Source organism: Silurus aristotelis, assembly GCF_946808225.1.
Source record: "Silurus aristotelis genome assembly, chromosome: 3".
NCBI lineage: Eukaryota > Metazoa > Chordata > Actinopteri > Siluriformes > Siluridae > Silurus > Silurus aristotelis.
The window spans coordinates 18,515,358-18,538,318 of NC_139576.1; the positions used below are offsets into that span (position 1 = coordinate 18,515,358).

A 22,961-nucleotide genomic window follows, 5' to 3' on the forward strand; every position below is an offset into this window, starting at 1 on the left:
AGGAGCTCTTCAACATGAAATGGACATGTTAGAGATGGCAGTGGACGGTTTGAAAACCAGCTGTAAGTTGGTGCTGTACCTAACAGCAGGTCTAGTGGTATCATCTCCTTCACAGCATCAAAGATTCCCCTCTGCCTGGCCTCTTGGCCATCCAGCTCACGAGCACAAGCCTTGCAGCAGCCACACGAGGAGCAGCCCGACTCGCCAGAACCACAACCACAAATTCTGAAGAGAATACACACATATATACAGAACCATAGACAGACATTAACACACAAACACACATTCACGCACAGCCCATATACAAACAACAAATCAAAAGACAAAACAGCACATTTACTAGCAATGTGAGTTCCTGCTGCTGTGTATACCAGGGTGTGTGTGTGTGTGTGTGTGTGTGTGTGTGTGTGTGTGTGTGTGTGTGTGTTACTAACCCTCCAGGCACTCTGTCTGGTCTTCCACTGCTCACACAGCTAGCTCCATATCCAGTGCAGTCCCCGCATACCGTGCAAACCATACACTGGTCCAGCTTCCACTTGTGCATGCCTGGCTGGCACATCATAGACTTTTCCTCCTTTTCATCTAGTTCATCTTCCAAATCTTCATCCATTGCTGTAGCCATGTTCTCTACTCCAAATGCTGTAAATTGGAAATCCAGGCAATAAAAAAATAAAAAAATAAATAAAAAGTTTATTATTGTCAAGACTAACACTCAAATAATCATACAAATCTCTATCTCTGAATATATTTTATTAAATAGCTGTATTTATGAAATGCTGACTGCTACCTTTCCCTCCCTGGCTCATGGCTCCTGTGTCTCGGCCACACTGGCCTTTGTTGTTTACTCCAAAAGTCCACACCTCTCCATTTTTAGTCAGAACACATGTATGGGCTTTCCCCATGGCTACCTGGGTTACAAAATGCCCCTTCAGATCTGATACCTGACCTAAAAGGGAAAAAAAACATAAGGCAAAAAGAGAAGCATTTACACACTGGCAAAGATTAAAATACAAAATTAGTCAAAACCAAGCACATATAAATAAACATCATTTATATGCTATAAATAAATTCCACACTGACAACAAAATGTCAGCCCATCTTTTATAAAGACTATGTTCAGTGATGATGTCTGGGATAAGCACTTACAGGTGCCGTCACTGTAAATGGCATCCTTGCCAAACATGTAGAGCTCTCCGTCCTTAGTGACTATGCTGCTGCTGCCATTGTTGCAGGCTGTGTATACTGCTGTCTTTGTCTCGAGCTTGATGATCTTTTTAGGCTTGTAAGGCTTTGGCTGTCTCCGACTCTTTGCTGAAAAGGACCAAAAATCAAATCATAATTATCTGTATATTGTTGAGTGCTAAGCAGGTCCTGTAAAAAGGTCTTGTAAACCCAAATGTAAGATCAAGCTATGTAAAGTTTATGTAAACATGAAACCAATCTACTTTGATCAAAAACTCAAATACATTTTTTAAATGAAATTGTGGGTAAATTTGGGGGAAGAAAATGTCACCTTTTAATGGAATTTGTGGTAAAAAAACGATTAGTTATTAAACATTAAAATACAGTTGCAATTAATGAATAAACATTCAAATGAAATCGAATACAAGGGAAACTTACTTGATTCTCCATCTTCACCTTTACTGGCAGATCCAGTGAAAAAGACACTGCCATCTTCAGCTACCAAGAGGGCATGGGAGCCATCATGGCCCACTGAAAACTGTACAATCTTAGGTGATTTTGTAACAGGCAGTTCCACCCATTTCCCAGCCGACGGCCCGCCCTGCTTAATGCCCAGACTCTGATACTTTCCAGTGTAGTAGATCTACAGAAAAAGTGAAAAAAATGTAGATGACATGAAAATGTTATCTATCTGAACATCTAAACTTATTTCAATGTCTGTTCAATTGTTAGGACGTTTTAATACCTGGTACATTAACATATAATATTATGTATAGTATAATTTAAAAGCCTGACATTTTGAAAATGTAGTTTGAAACGTTTTTGCAAACTACAGAAGATAGAGCAATCCTCTGAAACAAAGGCGTTTTAAGGGTATTTTAAGAACAGTCCATTAATTATTGCTAAATAAGTTCAGCGATTAGTTCGCAAGATATCATTGTGATTTTTATTTGCTGGTAGTGTTGCCATGGCTGTATTATGAGTACCGTATTTTCCGGACTATAAGCCGCTACTTTTTTCCTACGCTTTGAACCCCGCAGCTTAAACAACGAAGCGGCTAATTTATGGATATTTCCTGGGTTTTTCCCGATTTCACAAGTTTCAAGCCAAAACTTGAGAAAAACTGAGAAAAGCTTCACCGATGGTGATTTTTAAATGCACAACGATGCCAAAAGATAAACTCCTGAGAGAAATTGTTGTGAAAGGAAGGAGGAAGAAAGTAAACAATGGTTTTCTTGGTAGGCTACTGTTTAGATACAAGCCGTGTTACAGACACTGTCTTTCATTAAAGCCTGTGCAAAGTTCATTAGTTTCAATGTAGACTTAGACAGGTGCGGCTTATTCATGTTCAAAATTTAAAATCTTTGTCAAATTCAGTGGGTGCGGCTTATATTTGGGTGCGCTTAATAGTCCGGAAATTACGGTATATCTTTGTATACAAAGCCTTTATGTTCATTATTTTCCAAAAACCTATTCTCCAATACAAACAAGTGTTATAACTGCCTCTGTAAAAATAGAGCAAGAACCTGCTGAATTATTTATTATTATTTAACAGGACAGAGAGAATAATATATTTTTCTCCTCTTATTATTTAGGCATGTAAAATGTGTTATAGCCTGCATGCACATTTCCTTTATTTAATGTGGACGGTATGTTTTGTGGACCCTCAATGCTAATAGTGCTTGCAAGAAATGCACACAAGTGTGTGTGTGTGTGTGTGTGTGTGTGTGTGTGTGTGTGTGTGTGTGTGTGTGTGTGTGTGTGTGTGTGTGAGAGAAAGAGAGTGAGTGAGTGAGTGAGTGAGTGAGTGAGTGAGTGAGTGAGTGAGTGAGTGAGTGAGTGAGTGAGTGAGAGAAAGCTTCAACAATGCCTAGATAAAAAAAAAAAACAATAGAAATGTAAATGCAGTTTTATTTGTGTTGCTGTTCAAAACCAAGATCTTTTAAAAAAGTATTTGTAGAATGAAAGTGTGCCAAACAATTAGGCACAGCATTTTGGTGTGTACACAATATGCCCTGATTTACCTGCAACATCACAGCAATACAACAAATTGCATTATAGTATCTAATACACATAAATGTATTACAATATGAATTAACACCTTGGTTTTTACTAGGTGTGTTATGGTGGTAACACATACCTTCCCAGAAGCTGTTTTCATCAAAGCAAACTCTCTACCGGCTCCAAGCAGTGCCGCTTCTTCATCAAAGCCTGTGCCTGAGAATTGTGATTGCAAGTACAATTATAAGGTACACAATAATCTGGGTAACTATGGCGCTTCAGTTTGGATTAACACAGACATGAGCAGATTTTATATGCTCAGCAAAAATTTTTCTAAAACTACTTACTGATGATGTGCAGGTCTTTTTCTAAGTCGAAAAGTGAGATGCCACAGGCATGGAGACACTTTCGCGCCAGCTTGAGCTGCAGCTCTTGCTGTAAAGCAGGATCTGTACTCGTGGCGTAGATTCGCACCACAAAGCCATCCTACATCATACAGTACACGCACATTAGGGTTGACAATTCCATTCGTATGAATGCAATGTGCTACATGCAATATTCTGGTTGAGGTCCATGGAAATTCTACAGTGTCTGGAGTATCTGTACTGATCGCAATTGTGCTCGACATAAAGCTTATAGCAAATATCTGCAGTATTACAGTGTCATTCAAAAGCAGTCTACAGATTCGTCACTTTCTATTAAGCCCGCAAGACAGTGTTAACGACAGATAAAACTCAACAGCATTCTAATACAGTCTCATAAACAAACAATGCATCATGAATTGGAGTAGATAAGTCTATAATAATACCAACAACATCAAACTCTAGAAAAATCTAACTCAAAAATGTGAACAAATCACTTTGCTTTAAAATATTCCATTTCCTTTGTTTATTTTATTTTTTTTATATTTTTGTGATGAAACTGAAATGAACTAAATCTAAATGTGCACAATAAAAGAATGCTGAGAAGAGTTGGGGAGTTTTTCTTCTGACGACAAACCAAGGCACACCAACCAGGAGACAAATTGTCACAGACACACACACAGACACACAGACACACACCCCCACACACCCCCACACACCCCCACACACCCCCACACACCCCCACACACCCCCCCACACACACACCCCCACACACCCCCACACACCCCCACACACCCCCACACACCCCCACACACCCACACACACACACACACACACACACACACACACACACACACACGGCTTAGAAAGCATGGCACTATATTATAGTGCAATAACCTGTTTATCGAACAGAGTCTGTGTTTGCTGGAGTAAAGGAGTGAAATGACTGGGTATTGGTGATTATTCTATGGTTAATAAGTGAATTTCCTTTGCTTTATCGTTGCAGAACGCACAGGATCCTCCCCCACAGGATATCCGTGGTAGCTGTCTAAAGTCTGCTGATGGAAACAGTTATTCACATATACCTTCTATGTCTGAGTGTGAAATGTCCTTTGTATTTCTGTAGTACTATTTACTGCCCAGAACCTTTGTCTAAAAGTTCACATCTCCTCCCTCTGGACGGGTTTGTGCATACAAGCAGATCGTATGTGTAGCCCTAGAAAATTGGCCACATGATATACTGCGTGTTTTTTTTTTTTAATGATTTCTCATTATTAGCTTATTGTTGTTTGTAGTAATCATTCCCGTCAAGAATCTATCTGCACAATTAACCCAAACTTTTAAATGCTATGGTTCATTACATGGAAAATAATTAGTACTTACATCCTTGCAGGCTGCTATCTGGTTGATATATTCTCCATCAGTAAATATGATGTTCTGTCCATCCGTTTGAAGACCTAAAACGATTGTTTTTATATTGACATTTTGAATACGAACAATTTCCCTGCCAACAGTGACTTGTCTTTCAACAGCCATGCTTTAATGTAACTTAAAAACACGTGCAACATATCGATTCAGTAATGTTAAAAAAAAAAAATTTGTATTTTTTTTTTACCAGGCATTGCAATGGTGCCCTCCTGCTCCAGAGTCTCTGGATTGATCTTAATGGCTGCCATGCTGTGACTGTTCATGTCCCGATATAAGAGAGAGCCCTACACACGCACGCACACAGCAGATTTATAGCTTTTGCTCTTAATTGTAGGACTCACCATCAGCTCTATGAGCAAAAGAAGCCTGTTACCTGAGCAAATCCCAACCATGACCTCTTCTCCTTTCGGTTCCTGATGCGTGATGTGGAGTTATACACATGGCCCTGCAATAATACACATATATTATACATTTCATGCAATTATGACTATATTATATAATCCATTACCAAATTAATTCAATGAATAACTTTAGCCAGCACAAGCATACATTAGTTCAAGATTGAATTTGTTAAGAATAAATGATATATTGTTGCCCTAAGCACATATATAAGGATATGGACTTACCCTGACAGTGCCACTGTACCCTGAGCCGATTTTGTAGAGACCGTCCTTGCAGAGCAGATAAAGGAAGGATCCGTCAGTTTGGAGCAGGCAGTGCTCATCCTCGTCGATGCTCACCTCTTTCAGAACCCACTTGTTCATTAGGGCTGCTCGCTTGATGCCATTCCCAAACCAGTCCTGAATCTGGACCTTCCCTACTAACACTGCCTGAACACTTCTTTGTAGAGCATTCAGGATTGTAGGGACCTATAAAGCATGTATACCCAAGACCAAAAACAGAATATTTTGCACATTTGCATCTCAAAATGTTTGACTCATCAAAAATACTATATCAGCTATAACAGAGAAGGTACTTTTCAAATTCTGATACATTTTCACACCAGAATTAGAAACACAAAAAAGGCCTAATAGAGGTACAACAGGCAATACACAGATTGACAAGTGTGTCTACATGGTGTGGTACACTAGTGACTTGTACTAATCTGTACAGCAAAAATAAAAATCAAGTGTGTTTAAGCAATCTTTGCACCAGATAAAATGATAAGAACAACAATCATCAGTGACTGTGCCTGAGTGACAGAGATTGTTATAAATGCACCATTCTCTCGCACCCATGCACAACCATGGTGGATTGGTTTTAAACATTATACAAATATTCCACATGTAACGATCAGGTGCCACCTTGTAAACTGAAGAGACTGAATTCGAAGTCATTTATGTCTGAAAGTCTTATCATTAGATTATTATTGCTTATGTATTCTTTTTAAATTAAGCTATCTAAGATGGACAAACACTTTATGGTGCCTTTCATTAAAAACGCGCAAAGATTTGTTTATGAACCAATAACATTAGAGATATAGATTAAAACCATGGGGATGGTTAATGTTTTAATAATAAAAAAAATATATATTATTTTCAGAAATCAAGTTTAAAGTATAATGGAGAAACACTGTTTTAAACATATTAGCAGACCTCATTCTAGTTGGATGTAATACACTCATGCAGCTTCTGATTTGGAACTATTATTATATTTTCTAATTGTTTTTACATGTCCTTTGCAATCTCTTTTGTGAGTTAAGATCCCCAGTAATGATCTTCTTCTTCTTCTTCTTTCAGTTGTTCCCATTAGGGGTCGCCACAGCGGATCATCCGTCTCCACACCTCCCTGTCCTCTACATCTGCCTCTTTCACACCAACTTCCTGCATGTCTTCCCTCACCACATCCATAAACCTCATCCTTGGCCTTCCTCTTTTCCTCCTTCCTGGTGGCTCCATCCTCAGCATTCTTTTACCGATATACCCCATGTCCCTCCTCTGCACATGTCCAAACCATCTCAATCTCGCCTCCCTCACCTTGTCACCAAAACGTCCTACATGCGCTGTCCCTCTAAAAACTCGTTTCTAATCCTGTCCATCCTCGTCACTCCCAACGAAAACCTTAACATCTAATTATACATGACTTAAAAAGTGTTATTTCGGTTGAATATGAAGCTAGTAAATCCGTACACAGGAATATCACTACAGGTGATTTAAGGAATGTTGTACAAAATTATAATAAACTCAAACATAATAAAAATCGATTATATTTTTTTGAGCTTATCTACAGATTTTTCTATTTCCATGCATCAATATAGAAAACGCCTTTGTTTTCGATTCTGAAATAATGCAAGTAAAATGCTGCTCCAACCTGAATAGTCTGGCAGGCATGGCTGCCGTTGTTGGTGAGAATAGCAGATACAGCCTGGAGGATTTTCCCAGTGTCTCCCCAGGCCACGACCAAGCTGAACAGGCAGGCACAAGATAGAGCGGTCAGCGTCTGACCAGTGGGGTCGTTCATTCCTGTACTCCGCACTGTGGTCTCCAGCAGCAGGTGGAACAGAGATTCTGTACACACAAGTGTGAGTGATTAAGTACGAGGGAGAGGGAGAGAAAAAGAAAGAGAGGAAAAGAGAAAAGAAAAAGGACCTAGAACATCTGGAGGTTCTGTCTGGAAGCTCTCAGGCTGTTGTCCCTGTAGCATATCCAGCAGTGCCTGTAGGCTCCTCAGACACAATGAGGAGTGTGAGAACCGCGTCTCCTTAATAAGCTCGAACACTCCGCACAGTCCAATGCCAATGATCTGACAAAAACAAGAACAAACCATGAGTTCCTGCATTAGGCTAAAAGAGAACAAAATAGTTGCTTCACTAAAAAAGCACTTATACAAACATTTACACAAATAAGTACTGATAGAAGCAAAATAGAAAGTATTGCATTTTTATACAGAAATGTCACTATCCGTTACCAACATCACCTACTGAGCAAGATTTGAAGCATGACTGGAATGCGTGTTTTAAAAAATGCGATTAAACTTTCGTAACCACATAGCATGCTGTTTTTGCATTGTTTTTCCTGCAAGACTCTCAAGCCAATATGTGAGAATAATAAACTATGCGTGCAGAAACTTATTTTGCTATATATTATGCATTGTTACATTTACACTGAAATAAGAAAGGCTACATTGTTAATAAAATAATCATTATTATTATAATGCTATTATTATTAATTATTCTATTAATACATTAAAAAAATTTAAAGTGCCTTTTTAGTAGGCATACTATTGAGGTTTATTTCAAATGCCTATTTAAAAACATGCATAACTGTATGGATTCATTTAATAAATTGCACTGATACTTAGTCGTTACTTAGTAACTCAGTATTTAATGCTAGCAAATTCGCAACACTAAGATCAATCGCAGCCATTACAGAGGTCAGTTCGTTCCACTAAACATAACGTGTGAAAGAACAGTGGGGAAAAGAAAAAAAAAAAAGCAACCTCTTTCGCTTGTTGCACTGGTTTCTGTTCACATAGCAACTAGGCAGATGGCCTGTTTCTATGTGCTTCTAAATGCATCTATAATAATAAATTAAATGTTAGGTTGGTTTCAACAAAATGCTCCAAAAACCTTGGGGAGTTTGACTGCAGGTTCTCGGTATTCCTCCTCTTCCTCACTGTCCGAGTCACCACTCTGTACTGAGTTCCGGGAAGCCAGGGTCAGGGAGGTCTCCTTCTGCTGCCAGTCCAGTACACACCTCCGAACATTACAGTACACATTAAACGCAGACGGATTACTGTGGAGTTTAATGTCAGGGATTGGGAGGGTCCCATCCAGATTCTCTATCTGCAAAGATACAGAAAGAGAAGAGTTATTAATGACGGAGGGGGAAGGGGGGCTGTGCGAGATGCTATATATACATTGAATGTTATGAATAAGGCATGAAGCTCAGTAAAGAAAGAGGATTTCTTGAATTTCTCAGTGATGCACCAAATTCAACTATCATATTTGTCAGTGGATATTCAGTGTCACTCTGCAATATATACACTCTATTAGCAAAAGTACTGGGACACCTGACTTTTCCCCGACATATGTGATTCCCACAAAATGCACAGTGTGACCGTTCACAATACCTGTAAACATTTTCTCCAAATGTTTAAACCAACTGAGGGTTTAATAAATAGAAATTAATAAATGTTCTTGTAAACTATTGTCGAGACAGGGAGCTGAGATGTGATTTATGACCTGTAAGATTTGAGAAGGATATATTTCTTCATAAACATGAAATCTGCCTTTTTCTAACTACATTCTATCCAAATTGGTATGTGGTTTCACATCCATTATCCAGTTTGGAGGGGTTTTCAAGTGACACAACAGAAAAGCTTTCTCTATTGTCCTGAGACCGCAAGTTTGAATTCCGACATTGGTCAAAGCCATCTGTGGCTGGGGGGACCAAGAGACCAAAATTAGTAACGCTCTCAGAGAGGATGGGATGGCATACTGTCTGTCCCTTATCAATCACAGCAACACTAGCCAATCACAGGCATCTGTGAGCTCATGCATGTGGAAATGACATATTGTTTGCAACATGTTGTTCGTGAGGAATTATAACATCATTCAACGCACTCTTACAGATAACCTGATATTTTGTCTTAGTCCAACTTCCTCTGTTTTCCAAAATACATATCCGTCTTAAAATGGCTGCAAAAATTACTGCAAATAAATAAAGCTTCTTTAATGTTGCTGTATTTCGGCACACTCACTGTTATGTTTTCTTTTCTTTCGGTCTTTCTTTTTTACCCCTTTTGTCAATTTTGGAGGGTCAGTCCGTTCTTGGCAATGTCATTGTGGTGGCGCATTTCTGCACATGGCGATTATGTCCTTCACAGTGCTCCATCTACTTTTTTTGAAAATTATTTTGTACTCCACTCCAGATTGATATGTTTAAAAAAAAATAATAATAATAATTTTCACGCTTTGTAAGCTTTGCAAACCTTGGATTCAGCACTTAAATGGAGTTCAAGAAAATCATACAAAATGGGTAATCTATATTTATCTTTTCATCACATATTTAGGCTAATGATGATGACACAAATAAGATAATTACTTCTGAATGAGATCAAAATGTGATCAATTCTATGCATAGATGCATGCTAATTTATAAAAGTGTTTTTAGTTGTTACTGCTGGTTGCTATATCACCATAAAGGTCTAAAAAGCATTTACAACTATTGATCTCACATTCTATCATTTCAACAAAAAAAATACAGACAAGCAGTCAGACAATTAAAAAAGATTTGCGACTAAAAGTATGTTGACACCTGCCAGTCAACACCATATGTGAAGAACACGATTGTTTAGCGTGTCTTTGTGTGCTATATAATTAGAAAATTTACTGAAGCCAAGGGGCTCAAATCTGTTTCAGCATGATAATGCACCGGTAAAAAAAGCATGGTCAATCAATAAATGCTTTTCCAAGGTTGGAGCTGAAGAGAGCTGTGATCTCGGCCCCACAGAAAAGCTGAGATGAATTAGAACGCTGACTATGCGCTGGGCTTTCTCACCTAACAAAAGTCCCTGACCTCACTAACCGTGGCTAAATGAGCAAATCCCCACAGCCACACTCCAAGGTCTAATGGAAGTCTTCCTATGAAAGTGGTGGTTATTTTAACAGCAAGGGGGGACTGAATCAACAATGGCATGTTCGACGAGCACATATGGGTGTGATTAGTAAGGTGTTCAAATATTTGCGGCAATATAGTATATGTGAAAACTTGAACACAGCAAAGCTCCTAACATTTTGGATACAAAGGGATCCATATGACATAATGATAACAAGCTTGTCATTATGTTATGTCTTTTTCAGTCTAGTTAATTTTCCTGCAAACAAGTGTTTTCACTAACAGGGATGCTACAAATCAAATGTATGTTTTCCCATATTTCTCATATGTGCAATCGGATTATTTTGTATATCATGTGCATGTATAATAAGCTTTGCAATAATTTATGAATATAATTTGATATGATAAAGATTTTACAGTGTTTGGATATAGCAAAGAATATATTTTTTTAAAACTGGTACAGCGCAAAATAAAAAAATAAAAAAATTCTTTATTCTGAAAAATATAGCATTCTAAAAAATTCTAATGAAATTTTTTTTTGGCTGTATGGCCCAGCTATAAGTTACACACAGCTAAAAATACCCACAATTACTCAACCAGAAAATCAATCCCCAGGATAAAATCAAAGTGTCTGATACAGCCAGCAGTTGCATGCTGTAATTTATTACAGCAACACCTTTGGTCTTCAGGTCAAGCCCTTTTTTCCCATGAAAGACACCACCCTTGTTTCTCTGTAGCATCGAGAGAAACTAGGATAAGGATACATTAAAATGGAAAGATAGAATCAGACTGCAGCAGCAGGAACGGCAGTTCACATTATTGCTTAAACCCCTCTTTGCTACAGTCACATTAACTGGTCTTATCCATGCCCAGGAACATTCCCATTCACTAGGGAAAAATCAACGCGATGCATAAGGAATTTCCAAACACAGGCAGGAATTGCCCTCCGAAGACTGGTGTTCAGTTCAGGATGTGAAGAACACTGTTGCTGTGGAAACATGAAACACGGGTCGTCTAGCAACAGCCAATCATGACCCAGCCACTCCCCGAAGCTGCTCCATGTGTGCAAATGTTTACTGGCATGTACTCAGCACTAAAAGCCTAATAAAAACATATTATTGGCAACGCAACTACAAACTCTATATGAGGATTAATATCCGTTAATGATGTTTATTCACTGAACTGGAAGATCTTTTGCAAGACAATGATAACATGCAGCACGTGTCACAAAGGAACGCCCAAACCCCTAAGCATAAATTGTTACAGTCACATTTTGGAATTAAATTGCTTAAATAATGTGACTAATTACTAATATATCACCAATTTATTCATTTGTTTATATCATTTATTATAACTACAGCACTGGCATATTCTATTTGAACATGTTCTGGTCTAATGATGTTTTAAAAAGAAAAATGACAAGCCTAACATGCATCACTCTTCTTGTCATTTTGACACCAACATGCTTCTGACACTAGCTAGACAGACAGACCTCTTATATATTTGTATATTTAAATACCCGTATAATTGTGAAACCGAAATAAATAAGCCAGCTCAGACATCAGATCTTCTCTATACACCATGTATTTGTCTTTACATTACATAGTAAATGGAAAACCGTCATATAACACGGACAGTATAAAGGGTTATCTATATTACAATTTCATTATCATTATTTAACTTGCTTGAAAGATCTCAGGAATTTGTGATCCCAAACACATGACGGTATCTAAATGTTATACTTCGAATAGCAGCTTCTTTATTTGGAATGGGAATTCCTTCAACAAACCCAATTTTTAACTCTATACCTATCTTTGATTTCCCCGTAGTTTGTGCTATTCTAAGCATAGAGCTGCAAATAACTATGGTAAAAGTTCATGCAGCTGGTGTCCTTGAAGGTGAAGGTAGGTCTCTTGAAATTTACTGCCTCAGAACGGGTTAGTTCATTGACTGTGAACACATATCTACTGTCCTGATCAGATTTAGACACCCTATCCCTGTCACCAGGTCACTGACTGACTACTGATCGAACAATCCACCAAACATTTGAACACAAAGCCTCTTGTTTGAGGGACCTAATATGACCTTAACTGAAAATTGCTATTTTAAACGTGTTGACACCAGCTGAACATAATGTATTGTCATATTTCATCCTGAAAAAGGCTTTATTTTATTTTATTTTTTTTATTACTTAAAGCTTCCCTACTATGTAATGTCACATCTTTGCATATAGCGGGACTCTATGAGGAGCATCTCGTCATCACAGGCATAATTTAGAGGTGGGCCACTCAACTGCAGAAAGTTTGTACTAATGCTACCTTGTAATCACCATACACTTGTTCCAGATTTTACTCGGTTGACATATGTGAGGCAATCTTCAAGCCAATGCGAACACAGTTCCTGTTCATTGTATCAAATTTGTTGTTATACATGAAATGTAAAATGAGGGGGGGGGAGATGTGCATAAGTGCTTGATAATCCTTTCATGTATCAGTATTCAATAACTGAAATCACTCTGCATGTATTAATTACAAATAAAATTCCAATTGAGTCATTTGCCAAAACACTTAAAAGAAAAAATGTCTACTCTCTTCTCCATACATGAGCTCAGAAACCCATGGCAGGCTGGTGCCACTCAGGGAAAAGTCTATCAGAGTGCTGTAGCATATCATGATTTCCTGACTGACAAATGCTTTCTGTTGCATCACTCGAAGGCCTTTTTTTGTCAATATTTTGGTGCAAAAGGGGGCATTAGAATTAGATTTAGGATTAGATTTGGTCAAAGAAACTTAGCAAATGGTAGGTTTTTACACAACTAAAAAAAAAGTACATGATTAGCACATTCAGGGAGTACAATATTTTCTCTCAATTTTCATAGCACCTGAAATGCAGATTCCTCTGTGCTACTGGAAAAAGTCTTTCTATGCTTGATAACTATGTAATTATGTCATGGTGTCCCACAGCAGATGGCACTACAAGAATATGACAAAGTTGGGCATACCAAGAATGTAGGCCATTGGTGTAGACTAATGCTTATTTTGATTACATATCAAGGAATATGTGCCTTAATTCATTATATCAATTATATATCAATCTGACACAGACAGCACCACAGAACAAAAGTTAGATGCCCAACCACACTATCCTTAAAACTTCTCGCTTTTCCACATAACAACATGCATTAAAATCATAAGCATTACAAACTGCATTTGCTTTTTCCGATTTACTTAAACTGCAAAGTAAAATGAGAGCAATGACAATAAAGCCCACATCAGTGGTCCCCGAACATTTTTGCGCCTTTTTTAAGTCGGACAATATTTTCACAGACCGACCTTGAAGGTGTGGTGGATAAATGCAACAAAATTTGAGTTTGAATTTAGCGGTAATGTATTGTGTTAGCGGTAATGTATCGGAGCAGCCTCTTTAAGAAGGTAGCGGATGGAGGTAAGACATGTGACCGAGGCATCAGGACATGCATCAAAAGTAGAGTGAGTCATAGACAGATGTGGCGGAGAGAATCCAGTAATTTTCCAAAATAAAACATTGTTCAGAATCAGTTAATAAATAAAACGAAAATAACGTAAGTTATGTATTCTTTCTGTGCGGCCCAGTGCCAATTGAGTGACAGACCGGTGCCAGTCCGCGGCCCGGGGATTGGGGATCACTGGCCTACATGACTTCACTTCCCAGCGCATCATTGACTGGGTTATTCTTTAAAAACTGTCTTATTCTGATCTAATCAAACCCTCCATCCCTAAAAGAACTGACAGGAAAGTGGCTTTCAAAACGCATTTAAAATTAATACGATGTGTATGATACATGGTGTGCAACATCCTGCAGTAATTTAGAGAAAAATAGAACGAGAAATTAAGAACCATACAATGTAACTGATAAAAGTCACAAAAAATAAACATGTCATCTATTAGTTTCTATTTTGGGTAATTTGTATGTAAATTATTAAACAGAAACTACATACTCTGTGGGAATATGGGATTTTGTACAAAATTGGTTTCAACTGGAGTACTGGTTTAGTACGCCAAAACATTACCTTTGTTCTTGTTTTGACTTTTGATCGGATTTTTTGCCGCCTCTTCAGTTTCTTCTTAGTCAAAGCCTTCTTTCCCCTAAAAAACAAATAAAAAAACAGATTCATACATTTAACAAAGTGTGAGGAAAATATCTTCCAAAAAATGTATATGCTTACACTCGTGTGATTAAACCACCTTAGACAACAACAGGCATTAAATCACTTTAATGTACTGCTCCACATTAAATAAAAATTTAAAAAATTATCTAAACAGAACACAACTTTGATGTCAACCGTGTTGCATATGTGAAAAAATGTTGGATATTAAATTAAAAAAAAGACGTTCAAGGAATAGCTATATTATTATGGCCCAGAGGTCGGCATTTGGCATTTTGTAATTAATCAGTTAATTAATTAAACGGCAGATTGTGCTACAAATCAGGCAGATTATCAGGCAGGAGCATCTGACACACCTATCCGTGTGTGTACGTAAGAGACAAACCTTTCACAGACCAGCAGGTGGCAGTAGTCTTTATTTCGCATCCAAACAGAAAAAACGGAAAACAGTGTTTATAACAGTGTTTACGATCATTACTAACGAATTCCTGCAGCTTTTTGCAATCATGTCTGTTAAGTTGCAAAGACAAGCGCAAGAATGACAAGAAGCGTGTCCCTTTTTTCTCCTGTGCTCATTTGTTAAGCTAAATAGCTAATCTGAGTTAAGCTAAATAGCTAATCTCTTTCTCGCCTACGAGCTCCACCGCCTCTCAACATGCAAAATCGGGCAAAAAACAGCTAAAACTAAAGCGGGCCGACACTCAAAACCCACTCAACATTCCCCGACGGCCGCCGTCAGCTTGGTGTGTACCAGGCTTTATGTTTTTATCGTTCATTTTCAATCTAGCCTTATATATATCATTGGTTAAATATGATGATATTTTTGGAGGGAGAATGTGAGTAAACTTTCGGAACTGTATTGTTGTGAGCCTTTAACCAGCAGCAGTTTAGGCTACAGGTAGACACAGGGACCAAAACCTGATAACAAATGCACTTATTGGAAAGGTTTATGTTGTTTAATAAATGTTCAATTTAAGCAACTTTGTGTATCATGTCTTGTTTATTACCCGATACATTTTATGAGATGAAGGGCAAAAAAGAAAAGAAAAGAAAATCAGCAAAAAAAGTTCGGGATCGTATATTGCTGTGGTTGCTATGATTTCTAAATATTGGCATCGGACGGAGAAAAACCCGTATCGGTCAACCTCTATTATGGACAAATTCATTAATATACTGTTGGCAAGATCACTAGAAGATCTGGTTAGTACTAAAATCACAAAATATTATTATTGCACTTCTAAATGCACACACTGTCATATAAAACACATGAAATTCAAACTGATATTCCTTATTCTTATTTATTTTATTAAAATAACTTTCTTTTTGAGAACTTCACTTCAAGAAATGCATAATAAATAAACAATCTGATAATCAGAACTGACACTTGTAGTGATCTCATCAAATGTTTTTGAACCAACAAAGTCGGCCCTTGATGTTCGCTTTTATTTCAGTGTGCCACAGCAGAGTGGTAACTTGAATGGCAAATGTTCATTTGCTTGGATGTACTCACAAAGCCAATCCGTATTGAACTACAGCTTACTGCTTGTTGCTCTTGTGCCAGGGTGATTTGCCATGCAAGTTTGAAGGACTTGAAACCAGCAAACACTCACTTTTTTATGTGGAGGATAAAGAGGAACATGTCTTTCACTAAATAGAGTCGGTTTATTGTGTGTGCTTTATTAAACATCATACGTTTCCTTTGTGATTATCACAATCGTCAGAATACAGAACATCTGCTTTGCCCATATCTATAGCAGGCAGTACCACTGAAAATTAGTACCTCGCTTGAGATTCTGTTTTTTTTTTTTTTTGTAAAATTCACTGATGTGTACAAGCTTCATACTTGTGCTTCTCAGATTAGAAGAACAAAACTGCTGAATCAAATAACTGGAAGGCTTTTTACTCGTCACATACACATTACAGTAGAGTGAATTTTTTTTCTTCACATATCCCAGTGATGTTAGGAAGCTGCTGCCAGAGTGCAGGGTTGGCCATGATGGCGCACACCTGAAGCACAGGGGGTTAAGGGCCTTGCCCAAGGGCCCAACAATGGCAGCTTGGTGAGTGTGGGGCTTGAGCCCTAGACATTCAAAAATCAGTAAGCCAAAACCTAAACCACTAAGCTACCACTTTCCTCCCAGCCATGCACTATAACTGAAATATGTTACTTACTGCACTTAAGTAAAAAAAAAAAAAACTTCAATATGAAAGTGAAATGACCAGAGCTCAGATGCAATCAGATACTAACATCAACTCACTATCTAAACTTTCTTCCATAAGGGAGCGACGTGTGGTTTCAGTTTACGTTGTAGATTATGTTGCTCCCTGTGTGTCATGTAGATCTACCTCTACAGACAGCTTCTGCTTGTTTATCTCAGGAGCACATAAGACACCCTTCTCCTGAAGGGGTAATGTCCATGTTTTTAACGTCACTGTACCGTCACATGCCTTTATGTCAATGTGATTTGCATTATCTGATTCTGACAATACCCTGGTTAAATGCAAAGGCAATGTCTGACTAGGATATGAAGTCGGAAGGGGCTTAGAGAAGCTCAGGAACGCCGGAGGTGCAGCAGCTCGTGGGGATGTGAACAGGGTGACGTAAGGCATAAGGCTGCTTCAGCCTGCGCAGGCTAACCAATGAACAGGGCCTATGCGCATTACAAACAAGAATCCACGGGTCAGGGTTCATTATTACACTTGCACATGAATTAGATCAAGCTTTTTCTTACTAAATATCTCCTGTCTCATGACAGACTAAGAAGGCTTTATGCAAAGGCTTGGCCTATGTCCTCTTATCTTAACTGCATTCCAGTGATTACATGACGACAGGCTAAACAGGCGCACCCATCAGATATTCAGAGATTAAAAAGACATTTACATTATTATTATTATTTTCTTTTAGATAGATATGAATAAAAAATGAATCAAATTGTGCGCCCCATTATTAGCAATGAAGCAGCGAACGCCTATGGCTGCCTGCTATGTAGCTACACTGTCATCATAATGTCAAGACCACAAACGGTTAACTAGCAAGCTAATTAACGTGGAAGCAAAATATTATGTAACTACACTTTATGCGAATGCAAAAAAGCCCACATGTATCAGTTAAGCAGGACAATGTTTAAACACGAAATAAAGCAAACCCTGGACTAAAACATGCCACTGTGCAAAGGTTCTGCAGAATTGATTGCCTTGCTAGCCTCTCATTTAACCGTTAGTGCACCAAGGGAACTGCTAGCTTGGCACGCTTAGCACACTCTCTTGCCCTCGGTGTTAGTTTATGTGAAGTTTGAGGACTTTTATTTATATTTGTCATCGTGTCAGGACATGCACTGGAACTGGAATTAGTGTGGGGGGGTTTTATTTACTCAAAAACGACACAAATACGAGCTAAACAATTATTAGCGAAACACACGGAAGTTAGCGAACATTAGCCAGTGCTAGCAACACAACGTTAGCTTGTGCTGACTAGTCGATTAGCTCTAAATCTCGCTCCATGGCAGATTTAAGATCTGTCTTTTCCGTAACCTGGCTAACAAATAGAAGTAAACAGAAACCTACCTGCCCAGGTTTATGCCTTGTTCTTTATCGCTTACTGCGCTTGTGTATATCCGCCTGTACTTCTCCGCTAGAGCTCGACCCGACAACAGCAGTTGGTATCGGCTCCGGCAGTCCGGTTGGGACCCTGAAGTAGACCAGGAACCCATTCCGGGTCCGGCAGAATTCAACTCGGCCCCAGCTCCGGGCAAAACCCCTGGTAAGACCCTCACAGCCAGTCCCATGGACGGGGATGAGGACAGAATCCCGCCGCCGGCTCCAGCTCCAGCTGCCGCAGCAGCAGCGCACATCATCGTTTTGGGGAACAATGCATATATTACATCAATATGTCACTAGCTGGCGATCAATAGGAGCTCCAACCGGTCGATAAGCGCACAGTAGGCTTTCCCCATACATCCGCCGCCTAAACTCGAACGAGTACAAGAGCAGTTTGCCGGATCCAGTATCTCCAATCCGGTAGTAATGTCGGCGTAACGCCGCTGGCGCAACTACGAGATAAACCGCTGTCTCTATCAGAATCGCGATTCAAGCCGGATTCGGGCACAAACAGCGTTCGTCAACCAAACCGACTATTCATGATCCTGACACTGGATTCTTCTAAACGCGTGAGCTGATGTCCTCTGATTTCCTCTCCTGGATGTTGTTTATTCCTTGTATTTTCTCTCGAGATCGGCCAGGTAACAGCTCAAGCTGCGCTGCCATCTTAACTTCCCCTCCTCCTCCTCCTCCTCCACTTGCTTCCCTGTCCGCTCCTCAGTCAGGCATGCCGGGATACGCTCACACCCTGTCAGCCTCAGCACTCCACATCACCCAGGAGTGCTCAGGACGCACATGACACTAGCCATCATTGCGAAATCGAAACACTCCACTTCTTATTGTTTTGCGTCTTTTCCTCTTTTGGAGCTAATCACCCAAAGCATATGAATAGCAGGTAGCTCCAGAAATGGCTCCAGCACATACTACAGCATGCCCAAGTGGCGACAGCAAAGTGCGCATTGCAATGTGATTTGCTTTTATATCAATTCAAATAAACACTATTTTACAGAAATAGTGTTGGTGCTGGATCATTTACCCTTTTCCAAACCTGAGCTATTTCTCAAACGTTTTATTCAGTGTTATATAATTAATCCATCATTATGTAATTACTCCATTAGGGCTTGTGCCACTCAGTATGTAGTATTATGGTGTTAATTTTTTAAGGAAAATGCCTCTGTCGTAAAATTCTACAAGTTTTCTTTTCTACATCACTTTGTGTAAGTGTTACTGAAATTATAATAAAATCATTGTCAGTAAAAGTCGGTCCAGTAAAGGGGTTATTGGAGTATTAACCCTCCATTGACCTTCACTGCTCTGATTGTAATGACCGCATGTAACCATGTTAAATTAGGACCGTTAGATCCTGCAATGTTGCACAGATTCTGAAATTGTAAAAAGAAAAATTAATTAATAAAAATTAAACGTATTTTTGGTGCTAAAAAAAAAATGATGGATGAGATTACTGCATAAAATATGGCGGAAACACAGAATATAAAAAGAGTTTACAAAGCAGACTGGTTGCTTATGTGGCATTTGCGAATGGGAAGAATAAGTATGAAGCAAGACGCAATAAAAATATAAGACAATGGTGATTATTCTCCTCCAGCATGATGCATATGAAGGGGGAGAATTTTTCATCAGGAAAAGCCTCACCCATCACGCAACCAGTCCTCTCCTAACCAGTGAAACAGTGGACATTTGAAAGCAGAGCAACACTGACATCTGCTGTTTAAAGTAGCTAAGTGCATTGGTTAATGGACAAGCTGACTATTCTTCTTCTCTCAGCTGCTCCCATTAGGGGTCGCCACAGCGGATCATCCGTCTCCATACCCCCCTGTCTTCTACATCTGCCTCTTTCAAACCAACTACCTGCATGTCTTCCCTCACCACATCCATAAACCTTCTTCTTGCCCTTTCTCTTTTCCTCCTGCCTGGCAGCTCCATCCTCAGCATTCTCCATTCCGATATACCCCATGTCCCTCCTCTGTCCAAACCATCTCAATTGGGCCTCCCCCACTTTGTCTCCAAAACATCCTACATGCGCTGTCCCTCTTATAAACTCATTTCTAAACTTGTCCATCCTCGTCACTCCATTTAGTCAGTGCCACTGTCTCTAAACCATAGGACATAGCAGGTCTCACCACAGTCCTATAAACTTTCCCTTTCACTTTTGCAGATAATCTTCTATCACAAATCACTCCTGCCACTCCACCCTGCCTATACTCTTTTCTTTACTTCAGTAACACACTCCATTACTTTGCACTGTTGATTCCAGGGTCCTAAACTCATCCACCTTCACCACCTCTTCTCCCTGCAACCGCACCACTCCACTGCCCTCCCTCTCATTCACACACATGTACTCTGTTTTACTCCTACTGACTTTCACTCCCCTTCTTTCCAACCTGTTCCTCCACCTCTCCAGGCTCTTCTCAACCTGCTCCCTACTCTCACCACAAATCACCATATTATCCACAAACATCATAGTCCAGGGAGACTCCTGTCTGACCTCGTCAGTCAACCTGTCCATCACCACTGCAAACAGGAAAAGGCTCAGAGCCGATCCTTAATGCAATACAACCGCCACCCTAAACCAGTCTGTTGTTCCTACTGCACACTTCACTGCTGTCACACTGTCTTTATACATGCCATGCACCACCTTCACATACTTCTCTGACACACCTGACTTCCTCATACAAAACCACAAAGACTCTCTTGCACCCTGTCGTATGCTTACTCTAAATCCACAAACATACAATGCAACTCCTTCCGACCTTCTCTATACTTCTTCATCAAAATTCTCAAAGCAAATAGCCCCTGTCTGACCCCTTTCCTGAATCTCACACTACAGTCTTCCTCCTTCAGTTTCCACCATCTTTTTCTTCTTTCAGTCCTCACTCTCCTCCTCTTCTCACTTCACCTCCAAACCCATCCTACAGGCCACCATCCGGTGCTGCCTAGCTACACTGTCCCCTGCCAACACTTTACAGTCACCAATCTCCTTCAGGTTGCATCTCCTACATAGAACATAGTCCACCTGTGTGCACCTTCCTCCACTCTTATGCTCCACTCCTATGCTCCTCCTTCTTCTTAAAATACGTATACGTTAAAGCTTCTTAAAATACGTATTCACCACTGCCATTTCCATACTCCACCATCTGTCCTTCCACATTCCTCTCCTTAAGGCCATACCTACCCATCACCTCCTCATCACCTCTGTTCCCTTCACCTACATGTCCATTAAAGTCTGCCCCAATTACTAATCTTTCTTTCCTAGGTACACCATCTACCACTTCATCTAACTCACTTCAAAATATTTCTCACATCTCATAACCCACTCCTTCAACTTCCAGCTTCATGTTCATCACCCTATTAGAAACTCTTTTCACCTCCACTACACTCTTACTGTACTCTTCCTTCAGAAACACCCCTACACCATTTCTCTTTTCATCCACACCATGATGAACAGTTTTAACTCACCTCCAATGTTCCTGACCTTAATCCCTTTCCAGTTGGTCTCTTGAACACAAAACATGTCTACCTTTTTCCACCGGTACCCTGTTGGCTAACGATACCTGTAGCGATCGTTGGTAACCCGGGCCTCGACCGATCCGGTGTGAAATTCTGGTTTGTGATTCGCATATTTTATTTGGCACATGTTTTACGCTGGATGCCCTTTCTGACACAACCTTCCACATTTATCTGGGCTTGGGAGCGGCACTAAGAGTGCACTGGCTTGTGCAACCCAAATGGCTGGGTTATGGACGAGCTGACAAATCCAGATAAGTAAAATTTTAATTACAACTTGTTAAAGCTATATGAAAACATAGCAATATCTCAGTTGGCTGTAGCACATTTACAGCTTCTGAATGTGCTGAAACTTCTGTAGGTGTAACAACAGAAACACAATTTGCATGAACCATAGACTAATTGCCTCATGCGATTAAAATCAAATCACTTGTCACCTCACCAAAGCAAGTGTTCATGTGAAAATCTCGGGTACATTCGCTGCAGCTCTGCACTGTGAAATACAAGTATAGAAAATTATAATATACACAATAACACCTGTACATTGCTCAGTATCTACTTAATGCAATCAGCAAAGGTTACATGTATTCAGTGCATATATACACATACAGAGTAGTGCTACATAATTTGCAAGTGGGCATTCCAATATGCTGTAGTGCAAATGGAGTGTCAAGGAGAACAAAATAATGCTGATAGTGCAGTGAAAACTGCTGGAATATAGCTGAGCAGCGCATTAGGCACATTGGAGCACTGATTATGGTTTGCCTATTAGTCAAGTGTAAATGTAAACGAGAACATGAAGTGCATGGAAGTCAAAGTGGATTGTGCTTGGGGTAGCTTTATTAGTTAGAGTTGATGATCTGCGAAAGGAAGCTGTCCCGCAGCAGGGCTGTTCCCATACCAAACAGTAAAGTGGCCAGTCAGGATGCTCACCCTGGTGCAGGTTTAGAATATGAAAACTGTGAAGACTGATTCTGAGAATTCTAGTTCAGAAAAACAGGTTAACTGTTGAGGGTTTATTGGCAACACCAGAATTGAACATCAGTGCAATAAAAACCTAAATCTTTCACTCAATTTCCCCTAAAACATTATCCTGTTTAGAGTCATGGTGGATTCAGTGTCTGCCCAAGGAACAGTGGACATGAGGCAGGAATCCATCTTCCA

General features: G+C 39.5%; 1 protein-coding gene across 40 annotated transcripts in view; it reads right to left on the reverse strand.

Annotated features, from left to right (window-relative positions):
• Nucleotides 1-19,604, reverse strand: part of mycbp2 (MYC binding protein 2) — a 60,119-nt gene extending 40,515 nt beyond the window's left edge. For 18 of the 40 annotated variants that reach the window (XM_083536364.1, XM_083536346.1, XM_083536357.1 and 15 more), the window contains exons 1-16: nucleotides 18,240-19,602; nucleotides 14,580-14,655; nucleotides 8,542-8,757; nucleotides 7,562-7,715; nucleotides 7,284-7,480; nucleotides 5,600-5,842; nucleotides 5,347-5,418; nucleotides 5,161-5,257; nucleotides 4,929-5,002; nucleotides 3,531-3,669; nucleotides 3,323-3,399; nucleotides 1,621-1,825; nucleotides 1,147-1,311; nucleotides 788-946; nucleotides 435-639; nucleotides 80-225 (exon numbers count right to left, since the gene is read on the reverse strand). In XM_083536364.1, the coding sequence (XP_083392490.1) occupies nucleotides 80-225; nucleotides 435-639; nucleotides 788-946; nucleotides 1,147-1,311; nucleotides 1,621-1,825; nucleotides 3,323-3,399; nucleotides 3,531-3,669; nucleotides 4,929-5,002; nucleotides 5,161-5,257; nucleotides 5,347-5,418; nucleotides 5,600-5,842; nucleotides 7,284-7,480; nucleotides 7,562-7,715; nucleotides 8,542-8,757; nucleotides 14,580-14,655; nucleotides 18,240-18,529 (2,515 nt within the window). In that variant the 5' untranslated portion in view covers nucleotides 18,530-19,602. Of the gene's footprint in view, nucleotides 1-79; nucleotides 226-434; nucleotides 640-787; nucleotides 947-1,146; nucleotides 1,312-1,620; nucleotides 1,826-3,322; nucleotides 3,400-3,530; nucleotides 3,670-4,928; nucleotides 5,003-5,160; nucleotides 5,258-5,346; nucleotides 5,419-5,599; nucleotides 5,843-7,283; nucleotides 7,481-7,561; nucleotides 7,716-8,541; nucleotides 8,758-14,579; nucleotides 14,656-18,239 lie in introns of all 40 variants that reach the window. The other 22 variants (XM_083536350.1, XM_083536340.1, XM_083536368.1 and 19 more) reach the window with 3 other exon arrangements.
• Between the last annotated feature and the right edge of the window lie 3,357 nt (nucleotides 19,605-22,961).